This window comes from Eriocheir sinensis, chromosome 46 (assembly GCF_024679095.1).
Source record: "Eriocheir sinensis breed Jianghai 21 chromosome 46, ASM2467909v1, whole genome shotgun sequence".
NCBI lineage: Eukaryota > Metazoa > Arthropoda > Malacostraca > Decapoda > Varunidae > Eriocheir > Eriocheir sinensis.
Window position 1 is genome coordinate 82421 of NC_066554.1, and position 25080 is coordinate 107500.

At 41.9% G+C, this 25080-nt stretch overlaps 1 protein-coding gene across 6 annotated transcripts in view; it reads right to left on the minus strand.

The window, feature by feature from the left end:
- Positions 1 to 25080, minus strand: part of LOC126980954 (RNA-binding protein fusilli-like) — a 111279-nt gene that overhangs the window by 80038 nt on the left and 6161 nt on the right. For all 6 annotated transcript variants that reach the window (XM_050831414.1, XM_050831415.1, XM_050831410.1 and 3 more), the window contains exons 2-5: positions 24707 to 24850; positions 14251 to 14467; positions 13697 to 13786; positions 6873 to 6927 (exon numbers count right to left, since the gene is read on the minus strand). In XM_050831414.1, the coding sequence (XP_050687371.1) occupies positions 6873 to 6927; positions 13697 to 13786; positions 14251 to 14467; positions 24707 to 24850 (506 nt within the window). The remainder of the gene's footprint in view (positions 1 to 6872; positions 6928 to 13696; positions 13787 to 14250; positions 14468 to 24706; positions 24851 to 25080) is intronic.

Consider the following 25080-nt stretch of genomic DNA (forward strand, 5'->3'; position numbering starts at 1 on the left):
CCACCCCTTCCGTGCCTATTGGGCGTTCTATATCATCTTCACCAATTTCCCCCCCCTCACAGATGCTGTCCATATACAAGAGGCTTGTCCGCCCTCGTATGGAGTATGTATCTCATGTTTGGGGGGGCTCCACACACACAACCCTATTGGAGAGTGTCGAGTCAAAAGCTATTCGTCTCATCAGTCCCCTCCTCTTACTGTCAGTCTTCTACCTCTTAAATTCTGCCGCAGTGCTGCACCTCTTTCTATCTTCTATCGATATTTTCATGCTGACTTCTCTTCTGAACTTGCTAACTACATGCCTCCACCCCTCCCGCGGCCCCGCTGCGCACGACTTTCTACTCTAGTTCATCCCTATACTGTCCAAATCCCTTATGCAAGAGTTAGCCAGCATCTCCATTCTTTCATCCCTTTCAATGGTAAACTCTGGAACAGCCTTCCTCCGTCTGTATTTCCTCCTGCCTACGACTTGACCTCTTTCAAGAGGGGAGTATACCAAGACACCTCTCCACCCGATATTGACCTCTCTTTTGACTACTTAACTTATTTTACAGGAACAGTGCTTAGCGGACTTTTTTTTTCATTTGTTTTTGCTTGAACTGCTTCCTTTACTGTAAAAAAAAAAAAAAAAAAAAAAAATGCAAGCTGCCTAGCCGTCACAAACAAAAAAAACCTCGTGCCTGATCAGGTGAGTGCCACCTCTGTAGCCAGGGAGACAATTAACATTTTTGCTTCCCTTACACCTTTGTTTCCTTACTCACGTTGACCTATCTCTTTCTCTCTCTTTTCGAGTATCCATTTCCAGGATGAAGTTTAAAGTACCTTGAATAAAACTTTCATGGCTGGTTTTAAAAAAAGATATCTGCTGAAATCTCAACCATTGAAAGAAAGAAACAAGGAATATCCTTTGCTCGTGTGAGAAAAGCACAGACAACCAAGAGATATTGCGCTGAACTGGAGTTTATGGCAAGGTTTTGCTCGTGAGCAGTATTTGCTACAATGATTACCAGGAGGAAAGTCCTGAGTAGCTGAAACTACCCCGTTGCTATCTCGTACATGGATGTAATTCTTTGCTATGTATACTATTTAGGAAACTCGTGAGCAGCTGAAAATACCTTATTGCTATCTCGTACAAGGATGTTATTCTTTGCTATGTATACTATTTAGGAAACTCGTGAGTAGCTGAAAATACCTTATTGCTATCTCGTACAAGGATGTTATTCTTTGCTATGTATACTATTTAGGAAACTCGTGAGTAGCTGAAAATACCTTATTGCTATCTCGTACAAGGATGTTATTCTTTGCTATGTATACTATTTTTTTTCTCCAAAATACTCAACTATTCGATAAGTTTACTTGCTTCGTTAGATATCATTTCGTTTGTATTTATTTTGGTGTGTATGCCTGTGGAAACATTCAGTTTGCTCACCTATACAGTAACTGCTTACATGTCTGTTACTTATATTTTTTTTGTGCGAGTGTGTTTTACAGAAACGGGGACAGCTCAAGGACAAAAACAAAATAACCCGCATAGGGCTGCTCCAACGAAAAGAAGAAAGAATGAGTTACCAAATTAGAGGGATTAGTTTCGGAAGTAGAAAGGTGTCTTGATGCTCCCCTCTTGAAAGAGTTCAGGTCGTGGAGGATCATCATAGAGAAAAAGAAATCGAAATTCAGGCGGCCACGAGCAGCGCGTCATCTGGGCCCCTCTAAGCCTAGCGCGCGCGCGCACACACACGCACACACACGCGCACACACGCGCGCACACACACACACACACACACACACACATCCGACCAAGGAATCAATGTATACGGGTTAGACTCCACTCTGTCCAAGAGAGCTGTGTCAGTGGAGCCCCCCCACACGTGAGATGCATACTCCATACGAGGGCGGACAAGGCCCCTATATATGGATAGTATCTGTGCGGGGGAGAAGAACTGGCGGAGACGATACAGAGCGCCCAACCTCGAGGAAGCTGATTTAGTAAGAGAGGAGATGTGAAGTTTCCAGTTGAGATTTTGAGCTAAGGATAGACCGAGGATATTTAGTGTTGAAGAATAGGGGATAGGTTTTTGGAAGATTGTGTCGAGTTGATAGGTGGAGAAACTGGGTTTTTGAGGCATTGAAGGACACAAGGTTCCTTTTGCCCCAATCGGAAATGATAGCAAGGTCTGAGGTTAAGCGTTCTGCAGCCTCCAGTCTGGAGTCTTGTAATTCCTGTTGAGAGGGTCTTCTGTTGAAAGAAGTTGAATAATGCAGAGTGGAGTCATCAACGTATGAGTGGGAAGGACAGTTTTTTTATGGAAAGAAAATCATTGATGAATAACAGGAAGAGAGTGGGTGATAGGACAGACGGCCATAGTGTTAGTCTTCCCCATTCCCTTTCCGTCCCCATCCCCATACGCGGGACTGGGGTATGGGCAAGCCGCCCCGTCACCTCCAATCCCCGCGACAGATATGAGGGAGCAATCCGCAGGTCATAATAATGTTGGCAGCACTTTCAAACTAATAATTACAGAAAACGAAATAAATAATGCATTTTTTACACACTATTGTATTCATATACGTTATATATCATAAAACAAAACAATAGCGTTGTTGATCTACAAGTAAATAACAAGTAACGCGGGTAAGTTAATTTATGAGACAGGTTGGTATCCATGACTCGTCACACACACCTGGCCAGCCACACCGGGGTTGCCAGGTCGTGTCATTTATGTCATTTTTGTCTTAAATCAAGGTGGTCGTCAAGAAATGCTATTTTTTTATGGTATATGTTAAGTATTCCCATCATAATGTTATATTTAGTCATCAATCTGCCGTCTTTTGCCATTCTTGGGGACAATTATAAATGAATCTTCAGGAATAACTGTACGTTTACAATCAAATGGAAACACCACAGACTTTACAAACTAAAAAATATGTATTAAATTTAGCAAAGTTTGCGATATAATACCAGTCATACAAATATTCTGATACTTTTCAATATATGCCCTTCTATAATAACAAATAGAACACTATTTACTCATGAAGTATACGAAGGAAAAGCCGAAGATGTCCTGCACTCTACCCCGCGGAGTCAACACTTTTCCCACCCCATCCGCACCCTCACGGGGTAGCATAAAACAACCCCAACCACATGGGGACGCTTTACACTACGGTTCATGGCCACGGGTAAGGGATAGGGATGGGATGGGAATGGGGAAGTCTAACACTATGGCCTGTGGAACACCACTGTTGATAGGTTTAGGGGAAGAGCAGTGACCGTCTACCACAGCAGAGATAGAACGGCCGGAAAGGAAACTGGAGATAAAGGAACAGAGAGAGGGATAGAATCCGAAAGAGGGCAGTTTAGAATCAAAGACTTGAAAGGTTTCGATATGTCTAGCGCAACTGAAAAAGTTTCACCGAAACAGCTAAAGCCCCGTTCACACTGTGCCGACTCTGGGCCTCGACATCCCAGCGACTTTTCCATTTGGCAAGTTGGTTTCCACGCTCCAAGAAGGGGGGGAAGGTTTTATTGGGGTCTTGGTGTCTTGCTGACTGTCTGGGACATTCGTCCAACTAGTTGCCAGCAAGTCGTGCTCTGGATCTGGATAATAATGCGCAGGGCACCAAAGAAGGTGCATAACACGCTGTTGGGGGGACGGGGGAGCCGAGTGTGCAGGGGAGGGAAGTGAATCAAGTGTAATTGTTAGTGTTAGTATGTTGTGGTGACAAGTGAGTTTGTATTTGTTTTTTGAATGTGTCTATTGTACCGCAGTCTAAAATTTCTTGAGGGAGGCTATTACAGTCACGTATGGTGCGTGGAAAGTATGAGTGCTTGTATGCGTCAGTGTTAGTGTGATATGTTTGGTATTTATGGATGTGTGTGTTACGAGGACATTGACTGTTTGCCTTGTGTAGGTATGTTTGTGGCTCAATGTCAATGTGAGTGTTTGTGATCTTGTACATAAGTGTAAGTCTGTGTGCTTGTCTGCGTATGTGAAGAGGGTCCATGTATATCTGTTGTTTAATCGTGTTGTGATTCCAGGCGTTCGACTGTAATTGTTTGTAATGAGCTTAGCCGCCTTGGTGTTGATTTGTTCTAACCTATCAATGTTTCTGTGTGTGTAAGGAACCCACACCGTTGAGCAGTATTCCAGTGTTGGTCTCACAATTGTGTCATAAGCTATGTGTTTAATGTCAGGTGGGCAGTTATGTAAATTCCTCCTCAGGAACCCCAGTGTTCTGTTGGCTGTGGCACTGATATGGTCTATGTGGGTGTTGAATTTCAAGTTAGTTGAGAGATGGATACCAAGGTACTTGTGTGTGTGAACTGATTCTAAATTTGAATAGTGGAGAGTGTAAGTGTGATGGATGGGGCTGTGCGCTCTGGTGAATCTTAAAAGTTTGCATTTGTCATGTCGGAAGTGCATCTGCCAGGTGCGTTCCCGCCGCTCGAGGGCGTCCAAGTCGTTTTGTAGTAGTCTGCAGTCGTCAGTAGTCTTTACTGCTCTAAACAGTAAACTATCGTCGGCAAATAGTCTAGTGGAAGCTAACCCTCACGACTCCAGACTCCCGTCACGACGTCGGCGCAGCATTCGGCAACAGTCTTAAGACCTCTTTCAAGACATGCCCAACCCTTTCACATCAACACCCAAGACCTCGTGTACCCTAGAGTCGTGGGTAGTCGTGGCCCAGAGTCGGCACAGCGTGAACGGGGCTTAAGAGAGGATGACCAAGAGTCAGCTAAGAGAGAAAGAAGATCGCCAGTAGAACGCCCCTTGCGGAATCCATACTGGCGATCAGATAGAAGGTCAGAAGTGGATAGGTGCTTTTGAATCTTCGGGTTAAGGATTGACTGAAAAACTTTAGATAGGCAGGAAAGTAAAGCTATGGGGCGGTAGTTTGAGGGATTGGATCGGTCACTCTTCTTAGGCACAGGCTGTATGAAGGCATACTTCCAGCAGGAAGGATAGATAGATGTTGACAGGCAGAGGCGAAAGAGTTTGACCAGGCAGGGTGTCAGCACGGAGGCACAGTTTTTAAGTACAATAGGAGGCACTCCATCAGGTCCATAACCCTTCTGAGAGTTGAGGCCAGAGAGGGCATAGAAAATATCACTCTTAAGAATCTTAATAACAGGCATTAAGGAGTCAGAGGGGGGATGAGTAGGAGGAATATGCCCAGAATCGTCCAGAGTGGAGATGTTACAGAAAGTTTGAGAGAAGAGTTCAGTCTTAGAGATAGATGAGACGGCGGTGCTTCTTGTCAGGATTATGGAGAGGAGGGAAAGATGAAAAAGTGAAATTGGAGGAGATATTTTTTGCTAGGTGCCAGAAGTCGCAGGAAGAATTAGAAAAAGCAAGGTTTTGTCATTTTCTCTTTATGAAAGAGGTTCTGGTAAGTCGAAGAATAGATTAGGTTCAGTTGATTTAGTAAATTTCTAGCCAGTTCTTTGAAAAACTCAACATGCAAATATTATTTGATATAAAGCGTGCAGTTTAAAGTCTCCCATAAGAAGGTTCCCAACTCCTCTCTTATGTTGATATCCCTGTTACTTCTCACTTGACTGCTGCAATCCACCTTACTCTCCTGTTGTAGAGTTTTTCATCATATGGTCCTTACTTCCTCCGTTTGCCAAAGTTTGTGGTTGGATATCTATAAGACGAAATTAATGTCCTTGCCGGTTTGAACATCCAGTTGCAACACAACACTTTGCCGTCTTCAGTTTACAGAATTATACGGAGCAATTTGCAATTATCGTCGTGTGCACACATACGAGGAATCCAAAAACACTCCAAAATACTTAAGAGTTTACGTAAAATGCTGTAAAAGCCACAATAGTTAAACGAGGATGCAGGCTTCCGTCCACCAGGGGCGGAAGTGACTTACAAGCGCTGCTTTGTTTTTGTTTGGACACGGGCTGTGACATCACGAGCAAGAACCCATCCAAATCAGCAAACTAGATCAAATTCTTGAATCCAGTAGTAACGCTGGAGACGAGGCTCTTATTAAACTAATGAGTATCCGAAGGTTGTTCGAGAGCATTAATAGATGAATGAATATTAGATGTAACAAGAGGGGAAAAGCGGGGAAAAACGGAGATTACGCAAGGAAAAGGAAAATAAAGCTGTATTTAGTGTAGTGCAGCGACTTGCCTGATGGACGAGCCTCCCATAAATTACTCTGCGAGTGGGGTACCTCTTTGGCCTACTGGTGAAGGAGTGGCTCTCCCGTCTCGCTGGTCGCGGGTTCGATCCCCGGCGCCGGCAAACCTTTCCTTGTCTGGATTAATTTCTCGTGTGTTTCGTTACACGCAGAGGACGTGTGGGAGTGTAGTAAAGAGTAAATTCTGGCGTTTCACTGGTGGCAGCGGTGGGATCCTCAAAGTGAAACGCCAGAATTTACTCTTTACTACACTCCAACACGACCTCTGCGTGTAACGAAACACACGAGAAATTAATCCAGACAAGAAAAGGTTTGCCGGCGCCGGGGATCGAACCCGCGACCAGCGAGACGGGAGAGCCACTCCTTAATCAGTGGGCCAAAGAGGTACTCCACTCGCAGAGTGATTCATGGGAGGCTCGTCCATCAGGCAAGTCGCTGTACTACATTAGAGAATAAAGTAAGATGTTTTGAGGTTAAGAAATAGGTAATACATAAATGTACTAGAGCTAAAATACGAAAAACTGATATATAAATCTCTGTCTCGCTGTTTGCTAATCATCTAACAATTCACTCTTATAAAAAAAAGATCGGCCAACCCCGGCATTTTGTACTAGCAGTCCTCTTTCAAGCAGTCTGTTTCTGGCATCCTTGATTTTATTGGTGTAAAAAAAAAACTTTAATTTTCCATTCGGATCAAAGAAAAAATATCTACTTACCAGATGCCCGGCTCCAGTCTGATCATGATGGATTCGGGCAAGACGAATCTGTGACCTGCAAAGTTAAGAAAAATGACAAGTCGATTTCTCTGAAAACAAATAAAACTAAATCAGCTAAATGTCCCTTAAAAGTGTATATCATGTGTGAATAAGTAACTTTGAGAGTATTTTGGGGGATAAAAGATATTTTCAGTTGCCCCCCCCCAAAAAAAAAAAATGGAATGGTAAGAGAATTATAAATATTTGATGTCCTGAAGTTGAAAGAAACATTTAAGGAACCTTAAATTTCAAACGAAATACAATAAAGAGTATATGATCAAATAATAAAAAAAAAATAAAAAAATGATGAAAATACAGATACAGATAATAAAGACACACGAACTCTTCTAAAGCAAAGTGACGAGAAGACATGCATGAAATGGATCTAATAACGAAAGACGAAAGTATTTATTTTTTCTGATAATAAAGGATATGCAACGTAAAAGTAGACAGGAAGTGAGTGAGGAGGACTGTGCAGATGGGGGCAATCTGCGACGCTCTCTCTACTAAAAGGACATCACATGAAAACTCAGCACATATCTTGATGAGAGAAGCAATCCTAGATAAAAAGCACTCCTAATTATCTACATAGCAGACTAATAATGTTGGGTAGGTGAGAAGTAGTAGTAACAACGACTGCAAAGCAGTGGTAGCAGCGGACACAGGAGCAGTTGCAACAGCGGTAAGCACAGTAACAGCCAGGGATGGAGTGAATACAAGAGTTGTGTATTCGAATACGAATACGAATTCAAACGAATGCGAATTCGAATACATTGAAATGGTTATAATTCGAATACAAATACGAATACTTCTTGAAAGTATTCATGAATACATTGATAAATACTTTTCATTGAAAAATACCTTCTTGACGTAACTGGATATAGCCATTGCCGTATCGATAGAAAAGGCCTGACAGCTCAAAGTATGAGTCATCCAAGTAAGGCCGAGATAGTCCCGCGCTCTCCAACTAAAATGTTATTTTTTGTGTTTTAATGCATATCTTTGTGAATTTTTTTTTCTGTGATAAATAAAGGTTTTCCAACATTAATATCTTATAATCATCATCGCATTAGATATAAAATAGAGGAAAATAAATAAGATATAGTATAAGGAGAGGAAGAAATATTCACACAAAAAATATATAAATACATTGACAGTTGTAACTGGGTACTCCTATTAGTTTGATTTGTCACCGTTTCTAAATATCTCTTTTTGACATTCATAACGCTGTCGTTACAATTACTATATTCAACAAGCCGATCCTCCATCCCGATACTAGGCAACTCAGTCACCTGCTATCTGGCAACTACGAGTGAGGGGGCTGCTACAATCCTCTTTCTACCATCTCCGTTCCTGGGACAAACTATTTACTCATATAATGGCCACATGGATTTCAGTGTTAACATGGTATATTTTATCGTATATTTTATCTTTATATTTTTTAAGAAGATATCTTCGTATAATAGCAATGAAATAGTTTACGTTTATAATATATGGTTTCGAAATGTGAGACTCATCACTCAGCGGTGGTGCACTCTATAGTACCTCTATGTAACTTATAGTTGCCAGATAGCAGGTGACTATATATAATAGGAGGGTCGGCTTGCTGAATATAGTAATTGTAACGACAGCGTTATGAATGTCAAAAAGAGATATCTAGAAACGGTGACAAATCAAAATAATAGGAGTCTACCCAGTTACGACAGTCAATGTATTGATATAATTCTTTGTGTGAATATTTCTCCCTCTCCTTATACATTATCTTATTTATTTTCCTCTATTTTGGGTCTAATTTGATGATGTTTATAAGATATTGATGTTGGAAAATCTTTATTTATCACAGAATAAATATATTTAACACAAAAATTTGCATTAAACACACAAAAAAATAATATTTTAGTTGGAGAGTTCGGGACACACTTGGCCTTATTTGGATGACTCATCAACAAAGAATCCAGCAAGCTGTCAGGCCTTCTCTATCGAGACGGCAATGGTATAGCTCTATTCTAAACCTTTGCAACAATAAAAGGAGCTCATGAACAATGACTTATGACTGGTGCCAGCATTCAATACAGGGATATCAAACTTTTTTTTTTTTTACAGCAGGAGTCAGTACAAGGGCATAAACAAGATAACAAATGTTAAAAAAAAGCCCGATACTCACTGCTCCTAAAAAGAGTTAGAGGAGTGGCCGAAAGATAGGTCAATTTCGGGAGGAGAGGTGTCCTGATACCCTCCTCTTGAAAGAGTTCAAGTCGTAGGCAGGAGGAAATACAGATGAAGGAAGATTGTTCCAGAGTTTACCAGCGTGAGGGATGAAAGAGTGAAGATGCTAGTTAACTCTTGCGTAAGGGATTTGGACAGTAAAGGGATGAGCTTGAGTAGAAAGTCGTGTGTGGCGAGGCCGCGGGAGGGGGGGAGGCATGCAGTTCGCAAGTTCGGAAGAGCAGTCAGCATGAAAATATCGATAGAAGATGGAAAGAGAGGCGCCTTCCCTGAAACACCTGGATGCTGTGGGTTTCAATTCTGCCTCATGTCTCAACCAGGAGGAGGAGGAGCAAGAGGAGGAGGAGGAGAAGATGATGGAGGTGGGAGAGAAGAAGAAGAAGAAGAAGATGAAGATGAAGAAGAAGAAGATGAAGAGTTAGAAGAAGAGTAAGAAGAAGAAGAGTAAGAAGTAGAAGAAGAGTAAGAAGAAGAAGAAGAGTAAGAAGAAGAAGAAGAAGAAGAGTAAGAAAAAGAAGAAGAGTAAGAAGTAGAAGAGTAAGAAGAAGAATTATAACAACAACAACGACAATGACAATGATAATAATGATAATGATAATGATAATCTTAATAGTAATATTAATTAAAATGTAGTAATAATAGTAATAATAGTAATAATAGTAATGACCAAAAGATGCCGCAGAGTTGTTAGGATCTTCGTGTTCCGTTCCCACCTCAGTTCACTTCCGGCCACGTACTCTGCACCCCGTTACAGTGGACACTTTAACCAAGAACCCCGCTTTTGTTTCCCCTACGACGAACGCGACATTATACTGAAAAGTCACGATTTCTTCTCTTCCGCCTCCTGCTTCTTTTCCCTTTCCTTCTGTTCCCCTCCCGCTTACTCCTTCCTTCCTCTTTCCCCTCCGCCTTCCCCCGATATCACTCCCTAATCCCCGACCTCCTCTTCATTATAATCATCTTCATCGTACTACCATTGCCATTTTCCACTACTACTACTACTACTACTACTGCTACAGCTCTTGTTGTAGTTGTTGTTGTTGCTGCTTCTGCTACTACTGCTACTACTAATTTGCTACAACTCATAATTACCGTATTTATTACAACAACAACAGAAACAATTACTACTACTGCTACTACTACTAGTACTACTACCACTACTACTACTACTACCACTACTACCACTACTACTTCTACTACTACTACTACTACTTTTAATACTACCACTACTACTACTACTACCACTTTTAATACTACCACTACTACTACTTTTAATACTACCGCTACTATTACTACTACTACTACTACTATTATTACTACTTTTTTTTATATTTTTTTAACAGGCCTCCATCTATTAAAGTTGCGTTGTGAACGGTATATTCTCTCATATCCTTTCACAAAGCAATTCATTGGCCCCACCCCGCCAATGACTGTGGCCGACAACATCTTTTATTACCAAGATTTACTACTACTACTACTACTACTACTACTACTACTACTACTACTACTACTACTACTTCTACTACTACTACTACTACTGCTGCTACTACTACTACTACTACTACTACTACTACTACTACTACACATAAAAGATACCTCCATCCATGTTTATTTTCCAGACACATAATCATGGAGGGCTCCATAGCTTGGAGGTCATTAGCCCAAACTCTGTTTGCTAATGACTGTGGCATCCAACCATATCACTAATACTACTTAGCACTAAATCCATATATAATACCTTATCATCTATTGCTTTCCCTTCACCTACCCGGGGGTCAGAGAGAGGTGGCGTATTATAACGTATTATATCTATAACTTTACAGATCAGTCATGGTCACTCCAGTTAAGAAAAAAAACACCTCCAATGGCTCAAGCCGACAGTTGACAGCTATAACTGTCCCGACTCCCGCTAATGTGCCGTTAAATTTGAAATAATTTACTCATCAGTTTGTCCACAGCTGTAACTAATGCTTGTCAATTCCATTCACTACGCTAACATATGTTTGTCTATTCCATTCACCACTAAGCTTATCAGTCGGTTCTGTCTGTCTAACGCTATGGAACAAGTATAAATAGAATATGAAAAATTGGGATATATCATCGTCGATGCAGCTACTCATACGCTGCGCCACTCACTTCGTGTTTTCATGTTTCTTTCCACTTATTTCCATCCTTAATATACATTGCCATACTCCTACAACTACGAAGATAATCACAATTGCATTGTATTGCCATGTTAACAACACTTACTTAAAAAACTTTTCCCGATTCATATTGGATCAAATAAACTTTCTTAAACTCCTAGATTATTTGCTACTACTTAATGAAAGAAATATAGGATTGACTTATAAAATATGAACAGGGGCTAATGAAGATGTACCTGTTCCGACCCCTTGCCAGATTCCAATAATTTCGCCTTCCATCACCTTCCCTTCCCTTCCGGAAAATAATCCTTCGAGTTTTATGGTAGAAGAAAATGGCCGATGTTCGATAGTCCAAGGGGTTGATTTATGGTACGGCCCTTTGACTCCACTCTGTCTAGCAGAGCTGTGTGTGTGGAGCCACCCAATCATGATATGCTTCTCCATACGAGGGCGGGCAATCCCCCGTATATGGAAAGCATCTGTGAGGGGGAAAAGAACTGACGGAGACGATACAAAACGCCTAACCTCGAGGAAGCTGATTTAGGAAGAGGAGATTTGGAGTTTTCAGTTAAGATTCTGAGTTAAGGACAGACCGAGAATGTTTATATATTTAGAAGAAAGGGTGTGTTGTCGAAGAAAAAGGGATAGATGTTTGGAAGGTTGTATTAAGTTAACAGGTGGAGAAATTGAGTTTTTGAGGCGTTAATTAAAAGACACCAAGTTCCTCCTGCCCCATTGAGAAGTAACAGCAAGGTCTGAGGATAAGCGTTCTGCAGCGTCCAACCTAAAGTCTTTTAATTCCTGTAAGGAGGGTCTTCTGTTAAACTATGTTGAGTAATGTAGATTAAAATCATCAGCGTAGGAGTGGATAGGACAGTTTGAAGTTCATTAATAAACAAGAGAGAGTGGGAGATAGAACAGAGCCCTGCAGGACACCACTGTTGATAGATTTAGGGAAAAAACAGTGACTGTCTACCACAGCAGAGATAGATCGGCCATAAAGGAAACTGGAGGTAAAACTACAGAGAGAGTGATAGAATTCATAGGAGGGTAATTTAGAAAGCAAAGAGTTTTGCCAGACTCAGTCAAAAGCTTTCGAAATATCTAAGGCAACAGCAAAGTTTCACCGAAACGGCTAAATGAGGATGACTAGGAGTCAGTTAAGAACACAAAATCACCAGTAAAACTCCCATTAGGGAACCCATACTGGCGATAAGATAGAAGGTCAGAAGATGACAGATGCTTGAAAATTTTCCGGTTAAGGATTGATTCAAATGCTTAAATTAGGAAGGAAGGTTCATTCTTCTAGGGTGGTTGTTAGAAGGATTGGAACGGTTACCCTTCTTAGGGACAAGTTGTATGTAGGCCAGCAGGAAGGAAAGGTAAATGTTGATAGTAAGAGACGAGAGAGTTTGACCAGGCAGGGCGTCAGTTCGGAAGCACAGTTTTTAAGGACAATAAGAGGCACTCCATCGGGTCCATGCCTTTTGAGGGTTGAGGTCAAAAAGGACATAGAAAACATCGCTCTTAAGAATTTTAATAACAGGAATAGTGGAATCAAAGGTGGGATGGGTTGGAAGAATACGCCCAAAGAGATTTTAGAGAAAGTGTGAGCGAAGAATTCAGCCTTAGAAATATATATGACAGCTGTCCTGCCATCAGGTGGGAGAGATGAAGTAAAATTCTTAGAGATATTTTTGGCTAGGTGCAAGAAGTCCCTGGAAGAACTTGATAAAGAAAGGTTTTGAAATTTTCTATTGATGAAGGAGTTTTTGGTAAGCTGGAGAATAGATCTGGCACGATTCCAGGCGGAAATGTAAAGATCATGGTTAGCAGGAGTGCGAAGGTTCTGGTACCTTTTGTGAACCGCCCCTTTACCTTCAATAGCACGAGAACAAGCGTGATGGAACCAAGCATGAGGGGTAGAGAAAGAAGGTGGAATGTGTTCCTCTATTCTATTGCTTCCCCAAAACTTGAGGCACCCCCAAAACGCCATATAAATGCCAACGGGAGTGCATGGTGCCCATTGCGGTAGGTTTCTGGCTGCAGACTCCTTGCGTTAATCAAATGAAATTTAGATAAACAGTAGGGGTAGAGAAAGAAGGTGGAATATGTTCCCCTACTCCATTGCTTCCTCAAAACCAGAAGAACCCCCTACAACACCATATATATGTCAGCGGGAGTGTTTGGTGCCCATTGCGGTAGATATCTGACTGCAGACTCATCAAATGAAATTTAGATAAACAGGAAACTTTAAAAAAATACTCTTTCAAAACAAAACATAGGCAACTGAAAACAATTACACAGAAAAGTAACAACAAAATATAATGTATCTAAAATAACCACGCACATACACCCACACACCCACACATACATACACACAAAGAAATAGTAAAAGGAACACGTGGTACTCACCATCGGCGATCATTCGTGCGAGGATGCTACTCATGTCCTTCACGGTACGTGTGGCTAGCTCCTCAGAGGAGTCTTCCTCCATTCCAAGAACTGAGTAATGTGAGTTAAGGAATAAAAACATAGAACAGTAGAGCAAAGATACTTAAGATTATACACACAACATTCTACTCCGTTGCGCTACTTAACATCATTTAACAAAGACCCTCCAAACAATATTCCCAGGACTCTGGGTTAGACGCCGCAGAACCCATAACTTACCCTCTGACTTTGCAATGATTTCTAAATGGGCCAGGAGGGACTTGTCCTTCAATGCCTCAAAAACTGAAGTTTCTCCACCTGTCAACTCGGCACAATCTTCCAAACACCTATCCCCTATTCTTCGGTAATGTGTTCTTAACCTCCACAGGCTGAAGGACTAATGCGACGGAGATCAGCACCGAGGCCACGCTCAGCTATAGCGTATGCCCACAGCTTTACCTTAAGAGATAGATGCTAAATTAAGCAATTACAAACCTGTATTTTAGCTGAAGAAACAGTAAGTAAGTAAAGGATACAATTCAACATATCAGGAACGCTGGCGATGTCTTCCGAGTGGTAGAAAGACTTAAACTCCTTTCGAAGATCATAAAAAGAGTTGTAATAATCCGGCAAGATGTAGTTCCTCGCCAGGGTTTTGGGGTGCAGTACCTGTCGGAGATGGAGTTGACCGTCCGTAACTACTGCCATGTGGGACGTGTCGCCCTCCCCTATCTTGCTCAGAATAGCATCAAACTGCGGGAGAAGAAAAATGTTTGGTTTCCTAATCTGCGTGCTGCCTCCTGCTTATCAGAAAGTGTCTATTAAATAATCAATGAATTAAATCTCTCTCTCTCTCTCTCTCTCTCTCTCTCTCTCTCTCTCTCTCTCTCTCTCTCTCTCTCTCTCTCTCTCTCTCTCTCTCTCTCTCTCTCTCTCTCTCTCTCTCTCTAACAAGGTCAATAAAGCAACAGTTACGTACTTATTAACAGCCCCTCCGTTTCATCCGAATATGAGTGATGAGTTTATTTCACAGCACACACACACACACACACACACACACACACACACACACACACACACACACACACACACACACACACACACACACACACACACACACACACACACACACACACACACACACACACACACACGTGTGTGTGTGTGTGTGTGTGTGTGTGTGTGTGTGTGTGTGTGTGTGTGTGTGTGTGTGTGTGTGTGTGTGTGTGTGTGTGTGTGTGTGTGTGTGTGTGTGTGTGTGCGTGCGTGGGTGCGTGTGTGCACTCTTTGCTCCAATCCTCTCATGTATATTAGTTTTCTTTGTCCCTTTCCTCTTTGTAGGAAATAAACTCATCACTCATATTCGGATGAAACGGAGGGGCTGTTAATAAGTACGTTGGGGAAGAGGTGGCGGAGGAGAGGGAGGTAGTGGGGAGTGAGGTGGGTATGAACGATAAATTAGTACAAATCTGAAAAGATTAGAAAAAAATTCGAGTCGTGCCCCGCTGGTACAGATCGCAGAATCTGTAACTGTACATCCTTTATCTTAGCCCTCCCACATGTTAGCCGTGTGTGGCGTCCCTGTAAGGCTGGGAAACGGTAGTCCTGCAGGTTGAACGATGTCGTAGTTGTGTACTGCGTCTAGCAACACACCTCTGTATTTCCTCATTCCGGCCAAGACGGTCGACCTCTCCTCACTTGGAGAGATCAATCGGCGTCTGTGTGACCTTAAGGCCTCTTTCACACGAAGCCACAGGTGGCCGGCACCTGTTACCGCCACTCGTTACCCCAATGTGAAAGGGCCAGGAAACTGCAAACAACTAGCTACTACCATCGACTCATAATGTTCCCTCTCATGAATGTCAGTCGCAAGAATGGCGTCAATCAAGGAGCTGTTTCTGTTTGCTTTGCTGCCCAAGAAAAAAAGAAATAGGCGCCCTAAAAGGAGAAGAATGCATGCCCATTATATTCTATTATCTAGGATGGACAGTGGTTTGCATCATATATTTTACAGTTCTTTATGTGCAGACGAGAAAAAAATGTTATTCCTTATATGGGCATCATTTATTTGCTGTTTGTATATATGTACACCCTTGCCACTCTTTGATCATCCCCAGCAGCCCAGCCTCAACGCATTCTTTACCTGACCTAACTGACCTGACCTCGGAACATTCCACAGGTATGAAAATACGGTGCAGACCCCATTTATCAGCACCATATTTCATCACACCTGGACTTCCATTGGACTAAAGTGGCGGCCACCGGTGGCTCCGTATGAAAGCTTCCATTGGAAACATTGCTTTGCAGTGAGTGGCGACCACTGCGGATGGAGGTCACTAGCTACGCGAGCGAGCCACCGTCAAGTCCGGTTACGCCACCGGGCAACCGCAGTGGCCTCGCAAGAAAGGCGCCATTGAAAAGTATGAGAGGCCACCATGGCCGTCAGCGGTGACCGCCACTAGTTACCTCCCATACTTTTCAATGGCGCCTTTCATACGAGGCCACTGCGGTTGCCCAGTGACGTCACCGGGTTTGACGGTGGCTCACTCGCGTAGCTAGTGACCGCCACCCGCAATGGCCGCCACTCACTATAAAACATTGTTTCCAATGGGAGATTTCATACGGAGCCACCGGTGGCCGCCACTTTCATCCAATGGAAGTCCAGGTATGATGAATTATGGTGTTGATTAATGGGGTCTACTGTATTTTCATGGTTATGCTTCCTCTCATTTTTGTATCAGTCCTTGTGATGTCGCCGATGATGAGGCCGAGAAGCTCCTCAAACGGTTTGCTTATACGTAATATGGCAGGTGAGTGAAGCGACGCGCCCCCTGGGTGTATGCTCCCCGCTAGTGGTTAGGTCTCTCGCAGATTCCTTATTTTTTATGTTCTCAATGATTTTCTTTGCGTGCAGTCACGGAGAATGATACTTTCTAAGTCTATATATACCAAGTCAAGCCACTCTGCTTCAAAACTGCGACCGGTACGCACAGGAGGCGGTTTTGGGGCGGAGCAGCGGGATGACGTCACTTGGAGCTAAAAAAATAAAAAATAAAAAAATAAAAAAATAAAAAATACCCGCCAGTTCAGGGGTGACTAAAGTTGGGGCCGTTTGTGCACTCTGGATGTGCATATATTCTCTCTCTCTCTCTCTCTCTCTCTCTCTCTCTCCTGTTCTACTTCATTTGATCACATAGAAGACACATTGAGGGCATTAATTATGCGTAAAAAGACATTTTTCTTATTAGGTGACCTCAACGACAACCTCCTCCTACCCAACAGTAAACTATCACGTATAATAGCCAACAATAAGCTTACACAATTATAAACACACCCACACGAGTGACACCCACTTCTGCAACCCTCCTAGATGTGATCATCACTAATAAGCCAGATCTTATCACTCATTCCTACGTAATTCCTTGCACGATCGCAGACCATGAGCTTATAGGCGCCTCTGTCAACATCCTTAAGGCCAAGCGCCAACCCATCACAGTAACTAAACGTGACCTAAGAAAATATAACAGCGACCTTCTATGCTCCCATATCCTAGAGGAAACCTCCACACTAAATGAAATATTACGCACTGACGATGTCGATAAACAGGTGTCTATACTAACATCTGTCATTACTACCAGTCTCGACAGAAGTGCTCCGATATCTAATATCGTTCTTCACCGACCCCCCGCACCTTGGATCAATGATGAAATTAAAGAGGCATTAGCAGAACGCAAGAAAGCTCAAAGGATATTAAAAAATCACAGATATAACATGATTATACAGCAAAACTATAAAGAAATAAAGAAAAACGTCAAACGTCTAATAACCACTTCAAAGAAAAATTACTACCACCAAGAACTACACACCTGCAAAAATAACACAGCTGCAACTTGGAACACATTAAAAACTATTATTCCTAGTAAAACACAGAGCACGACCCACCCGCCCCTTGAGAACATAAGTGCAAAAGCTGAAGATTTTAATAACTTCTTTGCGAACGTCGGCCTAACCACATATGAATCAACTCAAAAATCATTAAAAGTCGAAAACCGTAATCACCTTAACGAAGCTCCTAACATCCCGGTCGCGCCCTCTACCCCCACTAATCTCGCGCTTTTCAGACATCCGCCTTTACACCAGAACACAATCATCTTAACTGTAAAACAGCTTCAAAATACTAAATCGTTTGGTTGTGATAACATTTCCCTAAGGTTTATCAAAGAGTCACTTATAGTTATCATCTTCTACCTCACAACCATCATAAATACCTCAATCGTCACAGGCATTTTTCCTATTATTATTATTATTATTATTATTATTATTATTATTATTATTATTATTATTATTATTATTATTATCATCTCTCTCTCTCTCTCTCTCTCTCTCTCTCTCTCTCTCTCTCTCTCTCTCTCTCTCTCTCTCTCTCTCTCTCTCTCTCTCTCTCTCTCTGACTACGTCACGACCAATCACAGAGCGTTCCGCGATTACGTGATTTTTTGGCAACAAGAAAACTGCATATATTTCATTCGTGATGTGTTGTGAAGCAAAAAGAGTATCAGTACAGTGATGTGAAGCCAATAATGTGTCCATAGCTTCACATTACTACTCGTTTGAGGTATGCGTAAACAGGCCCGTTCTCACAGCAATGCATTGACGCAGCGCACAAAATCAGACCCCATTTAAGATTTTCGATACAGTTTGGTCTCTCCACCACGCAGAAGACATTTCTAAATTAGAGTGTGTGCAACGTAGGGCAATATAGATGATTTATATGCGCAACAAACCTTATGACGAAAGGCTCTCATCCCGCTTAAGCTGCTCTCTTGAGAAACATCACCTCCGAGGAAAAGTGATCGATTGCTTCAAAATATTCAATGGTTTTACGAATGCGGACAAATCCAAATTGGTCCAAACGAGAAATAATGGCACAAATGTAAACAAATTAACTCAGACCACCAAATTTTTCTTCACAGACGTTGTCGCGCGAGAATGGAATATTTTCCCATCTTCGGTGGTCCAGTGCAGTACGATTGATTCACTTAAAACAACAGCACAACCGCCACTTCCTTCAACTTGATATTTACTAAGAGTAGACATGCAAAGTCTTGGTGATATTAAATTTCATGATTTCCCTTAGGTTTGAGGACACTACCAAGTCTGGACAATAGGATCTGTGTGGTCTGAATATCTATCTCAATCTCTGTAAATCTCTCTCTCTCTCTCTCTCTCTCTCTCTCTCTCTCTCTCTCTCTCTCTCTCTCTCTCTCTCTCTCTCTCTCTCTCTCTCTCTCTCTTTAATTATTGTAACGCATTTAAAGTGGTCTAACGTGTAACAAATCGTGGCCGACCGCAGAGATTTCTGTAACACGTGGAAAAATTGTTCATGGTGCACGACACTTGTTGCTCTCAGCCAATCAACTGAGAGTATGCTGTGTGATTAAGGTGCCCAGAAATTAGCCAACTGTATTTGAAAGGGAAACAAATATATGCATTAACATCAGCCAGACAAGTCAAACATGTCTCCATCGTGTATTCCCCTCCTCCTCTTCCCCCCCCAAAAAATGTTGAGGCAGTGGCGTGAAAATATTTGTTCGGTCAACACCTAAATCGACTTAATCTTCCTAAATAAGTTATGCTCGACTCAGAACTGAGGCGCAGTCTGTTTATGCAGCAGCTGAAATAGAATATAATGATAGTGTTAAAGAAACGTTTTCTGGTATACATCAGCAACACAAGTGGTGGTCCACTCTAAAAACTACTCTATTTGGTGTTGATATGTCCACGCCACCGTTACTTTAACCTGATGGGGTCCTGCCTCCCTGCCCAAAAGAGAAGGCAAGGATTTTAGCTGGAGTTTTTAAGAGCAAGCAGAGTGACATGAAACTTTGCATGCCCCAAACTTGTAATCCAGAACCTAAATTGACATCAATAGCATTTCGATCCCGTGAGGTTAAATGTCTTTTGCTTGAACTTGATTCTTATGGCGGCATTGATCCTATAGAATTTTCCACCTGTTTTTTTTTCAAGTGCTGATCTACTGGCCCCAAAATTGTCAGTAATTTATCGAAAACTGATCAGATCTGGATGTTATATATAATTAGTCCCTTGTTTTCGTTCTATACAATTTGAAGAAGCCCTTGGGATCGCTCTTGGCTTCGTTGGCTACCCTAATCTCATAATTTCTTTTCCTCTTCACCGACCTGGCTAGCTCAACATACCAACCCCTGAGGTGGGTTTCTCCGTTCTTTATTTTCCTATAAATTCCTCTCTTTAAGCCTATCTCATGCTTGAGTCTGCGGGCCATCCATTTGGGGTCGTTATTTTCCTTCCTACCTGCTTGATAGGGATATGCTGTCTCTGATCCTCTGCAATTACTCTAACTAAATTATTGTAGGTAATTTCTACATGATTCCCCTATCTTTCCGGCACCAGCCTTGAGATCTGGCCCTCATTCAGCCCAAAGGTTCCCCAATTTACCTCCTCAAGGTGTCTTCTGAGCCCCTCATAATCAGCTCTTCTAAAGTCAGGCACCATCACAGGGTTGAGTTCATGGGTCACCGCCCAGTCTAATTTAAACCTAATTTCCTTGTGATCACTGCCACCTAATTCTCCCCCAACATCTAGCTCACTGATCATATTCTCGTTGTTAGTCAGGACTAACTCTAAAATGTTATTTCATCAGGTGGGCTCAGTCACTGCCTGCTTGAGAAAATTATCATGTATTACTTTCAGAAAATCCTCAGATTCTAGATCACCCACCACGCCTTCCCAATCTTTATTCCTAGTTAAAATCCCCCATTATGCAGACGTTTTTGCTCCTGCTCGCCCTGCCTACCTCTTGCAGTAATGTATCAGTGTCCTGCCTGGTAAGGTTGGGTGGCCTGTAAAGAACCCCTAGAATAAGTTTGTCTTTCCCTTTGTGGACGTCCACCCAAACTGATTCTGAGTCGTCATTTGTTTGAACAGAGTTGTTAGCGGAATATTTAAGGGTGTCTTTAACACAAAGTGCCACCCCCCCCTCCCCTTCTTCCCTTTCTATCTTTGTGAAACATCTGATAACCATCTATTTCATACTCCGACATGAAGTTTTTGTTTGCAGTATCCACCCATGTTTCCGTGATAGCTATAATGTCGAATTTCTCGACACATGCTTTCCCCCTCAGCAGATCTATCTTGTTCCTGAGACTCCTACTGTTGGTGTAATAAGCCGTTAGCTCATCCATTCTTACATCCTTTCGATTACTCCTGCGCCCCCTAGTCCCAGTCTGCGATACATAGCCACTGATGACAGGCCCTCCCTCTTCGCCTACTCTAAATAAGAGAGAGAGAGAGAGAGAGAGAGAGAGAGAGAGAGAGAGAGAGAGAGAGAGAGAGAGAGAGAGAGAGAGAGAGAGAGAGAGAGAGAGAGAGAGAGAGAGAGAGAGAGAGAGAGAGACTCTACTCTGTCCAAGAGAGCTGTGTGAATGGAGCCCCCCCACACGTGAGATGCATACTCCATATGAGGGCAGACAAGGCCCCTGTATATGGATAACAACTGTGCGGGGGAAAAGAACTGGCTGAGACGATATAGAACGCCCAACTTCGAAGAAGCTGATTTAGTGAGAGATGTGAAGTTTCCAGTTAAGATTTTGAGTTAAGGATAGACCGAGGATGTTTAGTGTAGAAGAAGGTGACAGCTGAGTGTTGTTGAAGAATAGGTGATAGGAGTTTGGAAGATTGTGTCGAGTTGATAAGTGGAGAAGGAGGAGGGGCGACAAGCCTCAGTTGAGCGCGATTTTATAACACGTACAGAAACCGCGCCAGTAGGTCTAGATGGCTGAAAATTGGACTGGATCATGTAATATATGGCAACAATCAGTAGGACTACCCACTATCCCCACGTCATACATTTTGCCCACGTCAATCGTCTTGCCTCGTCTCGTAGCACGTCTTATTTATAAATTATTGATAACCTAAAAAAATAAGATATAGATGAGGTGTATATTAGTAGTTACAAATATGTGTACGTGTTACGTGTCATTTACGCTCACGTCCCTCGTCTTGCCTCGTCGCGCGTACTACCCCTCGCACGTCTCAGGGATTGCCAGCGCTCGGCTAAATCCTATTTATTGACCGCTGCCACAGCCATACAAATAGGTTTAGAACGTTTTGGTTTTCACTGTCCTATGCGCTCCAATATTCCAAAGGCGCTTAGGTACTGTCTTTCCAATTCTGAAAGACTCGAGTTTTTGGTCAACCAGTCGCCTGACAATGGCTCTCTCCAACCCTGGGATCGCTTTTCTCGGGTTAATTTAATTATTGCCCACCTCCCTCTTCCCAGTTCTTAGTTTTTGTTTTTTTTTTTACAACAAAGGAGACAGCTCAAGGGCACAAAAAAGTAAACAATAATAAAAAAAAAAGCCCGCTACTCGCTGCTCACAAAAAGAATCTAAAGAGGTGGCCGAAAGAGAGGTCAATTTCGGGAGGAGTGGTGTCCAGATACCCTTCTCTTGAAAGAGTTCAAGTCGTGAGCAGGAGGAAATACAGAAGAAGGAAGATTGTTCCAGAGTTTACCAGCGTGAGGGATGAAAGAGTGAAGATGCTGGTTAACTCTTGCATATATATATATATATATATATATATATATATATATATATATATATATATATATATATATATATATATATATATATATGCCTACGTCTTTCATCCATAAGTGTGGGTTTTACTTTCATCAAGAAGATCACTTCAGTGTGAATATCCCAGTCTATCTATCTATGTGTCTATCTATCTGTCTATCTATATATCTATCTATATCTACCTATGTATGTATACTTATCTATTTATCGAGACAGATAGATAGATATAGATAAGTAGATATTCGTGGCAAAAATGTTATATGCAATATAACATGTACATTCTTAGTAATAATAAAAAAGCCTTTTCAAAATATAAGTACGTAAAAATGCGTACCGGACTGAGAAATGAAAGCAGGAACAGCAGCACTTTGCCCCTGTCACAGATAAACTACCCCTGCCGCGCCGGAATAAAAAACGCCCGTCTGAAGTGCTCATAGACTACTATAGTATTCTAAGCTGCTCGGCGCCGCGCAGTTTATCAGCGCAAGGTGCGGGAGAATCTATGCCGCGCGGGAATCTTGCCGCTCCCGCTTAGGCTTTCTCGCGCGGGAGAAAACCGCTCGGTAGGGTGTCAAGAATGCATGTCTTCATACAAACGTTTTTTTTTTCCCCGCGCGGTTTGTCAGCAGCTGAAGTGCACCCTGTTGTTATTTTCATCAAGATGATTACGTCACGTGTGAATATCCTAGAATCTATCTTTCTATCTTACATCTAGATAGATAGGCTAATAAACAGATATACTGTAAGTAGCTAAAATACGATTTGCAATACAACTTGTACAACGTCCTTAATAATAAAATAAAGCCTTCTCAAACTATTAGTACGTAAAATTGCATACCGGATTGAAAAATGAGAGCAGGAACAACAGAAACCTGCCCCTACCACAGATAAACCACGCCTGCCGCGCGAGTAAAAAACCGCCCGTCTGAAGTGCTCCAGACTTTCATAGTATGTCAAGCACCTCTGTGCCGTGCGGTTTAGCAGTGCAATCGGCAGATGAATCAGTCTCGTCGAAATCTTGCCGCTCGGGTAGTGTGAGAAGGGTCCTGAACTCAATGTATTTCTAAACCTCACGGTTTTCCCGCGCGGGAAAAACCCGCTCGCGGGATTTTAATCCACTCCCTTTCGTGTGTGTGTGTGTGTGTGTGTGTGTGTGTGTGTGTGTGTGTGTGTGTGTGTGTAGTCTAGTCGGCTATCATTGATCATTTGCAATATTGTGTGTGTGTGTGTGTGTGTGTGTGTGTGTGTGTGTGTGTAGCCTAGTCGGCTATCATTGATCATTTCCTATCGCTAATTGAAGTCTCTCATTATATGACACAAACTGTGTCTTTATATTGTTTTCGTAGATGTGTAATGTCTTCTCATATGTTTCACGAGTCTCGAACATCTAAAAGTCCGTGATTCTACTTATTATGTTTGGAAAAACGAATGACTGGGAACAGACACTGCCTCTCTTGGTCGTCTCACACCACGGCCTTTCGTCGCCATGGCAACTGGTCCTTCCCCTTCTACCGTTACCTCATCCTCTCTCTAAAGGCATGGTCATTCTTTCCATTAACCCTTCCCATTTCACTACTTGGATAAAAGTATCAACATAAATGTTCATGGCAGTGAACAATCCCCAACAAAATTAAATGTAAAATGTTATGTTTAAATCCCAGTAAAAAATGTTGCCAGCGTATCTAGTAACCCTAACGGCCATCTGCCGACAAGCCATCAGGGTTGCCAACATGAGCGAAGATTAAACCACTGTCGGTGCTCAGAAACTCTCGTCACTCATTGATATAAGCAGGAAGCTTCCAGTGGATACTAAATAACGATGAAGAGTTGACTTTGGGTAAGAAGAGCAGCGTTTTCAATGCTAAAGTGTTTCACTAAAAATAACCATTTGGCGTCCATTAAAATTTTCTTAATATACAGTCCTGGTTTTCTTCGCACAAGCTAAATTTACACGCACTAAAAAGTACTCCACCTGGATATATTTCTTAAATAATGCAATGCGTAAAAAATACGAATCCTTCCAAATATTCTCTCTCTCTCTCTCTCTCTCTCTCTCTCTCTCTCTCTCTCTCTCTCTCTCTCTCTCTATATATATATATATAGATATATATATAGATTTATATATAGATATATATATATATAGAGAGAGAGAGAGAGAGAGAGAGAGAGAGAGAGAGAGAGAGAGAGAGAGAGAGAGAGAGAGAGAGAGAGAGAGAGAGAGAGAGAATATTTGGAAGGATTCGTATTTTAGTATGTACATTTCTAAACCTTCAAAATAAATATGCATATAATGTAATAGTCTTAAAAGAAAACTACTTCACTTTCTCGCATGTTTTTTTTTCTTTCATTCACTTGTCATTAATAATATACTCACCGAGTCGATAACACTTCCGAGGGGCTGGCCATTTTTCACCTGGTCTTCCGTCAGGCGAAAATCTTCCCGACACTGCTCGCCCAGCACATTTTCGTTGATGTCTTCTGTGGGTGGCCTCACAATATACTGCTGTTCAGTCACCGTCTGTATGGAATAAATTCATTAAGAATCGCAAAACTGAAAGCCAGGATGCATAGTCGTTATCAAAATATTAATGTAGACAGAATATATTTGATGTAAGAAAATATAAACAAAATGTAACACCAATAAGGTAAAGTAAATCTATGATATCATGGAGTTCAATGTGAATGAAACAACAGCTAAATTTCGAAGAGAAAATTTAGCGTTCCTTTTAGAGTATTTTTTTTTCTTTT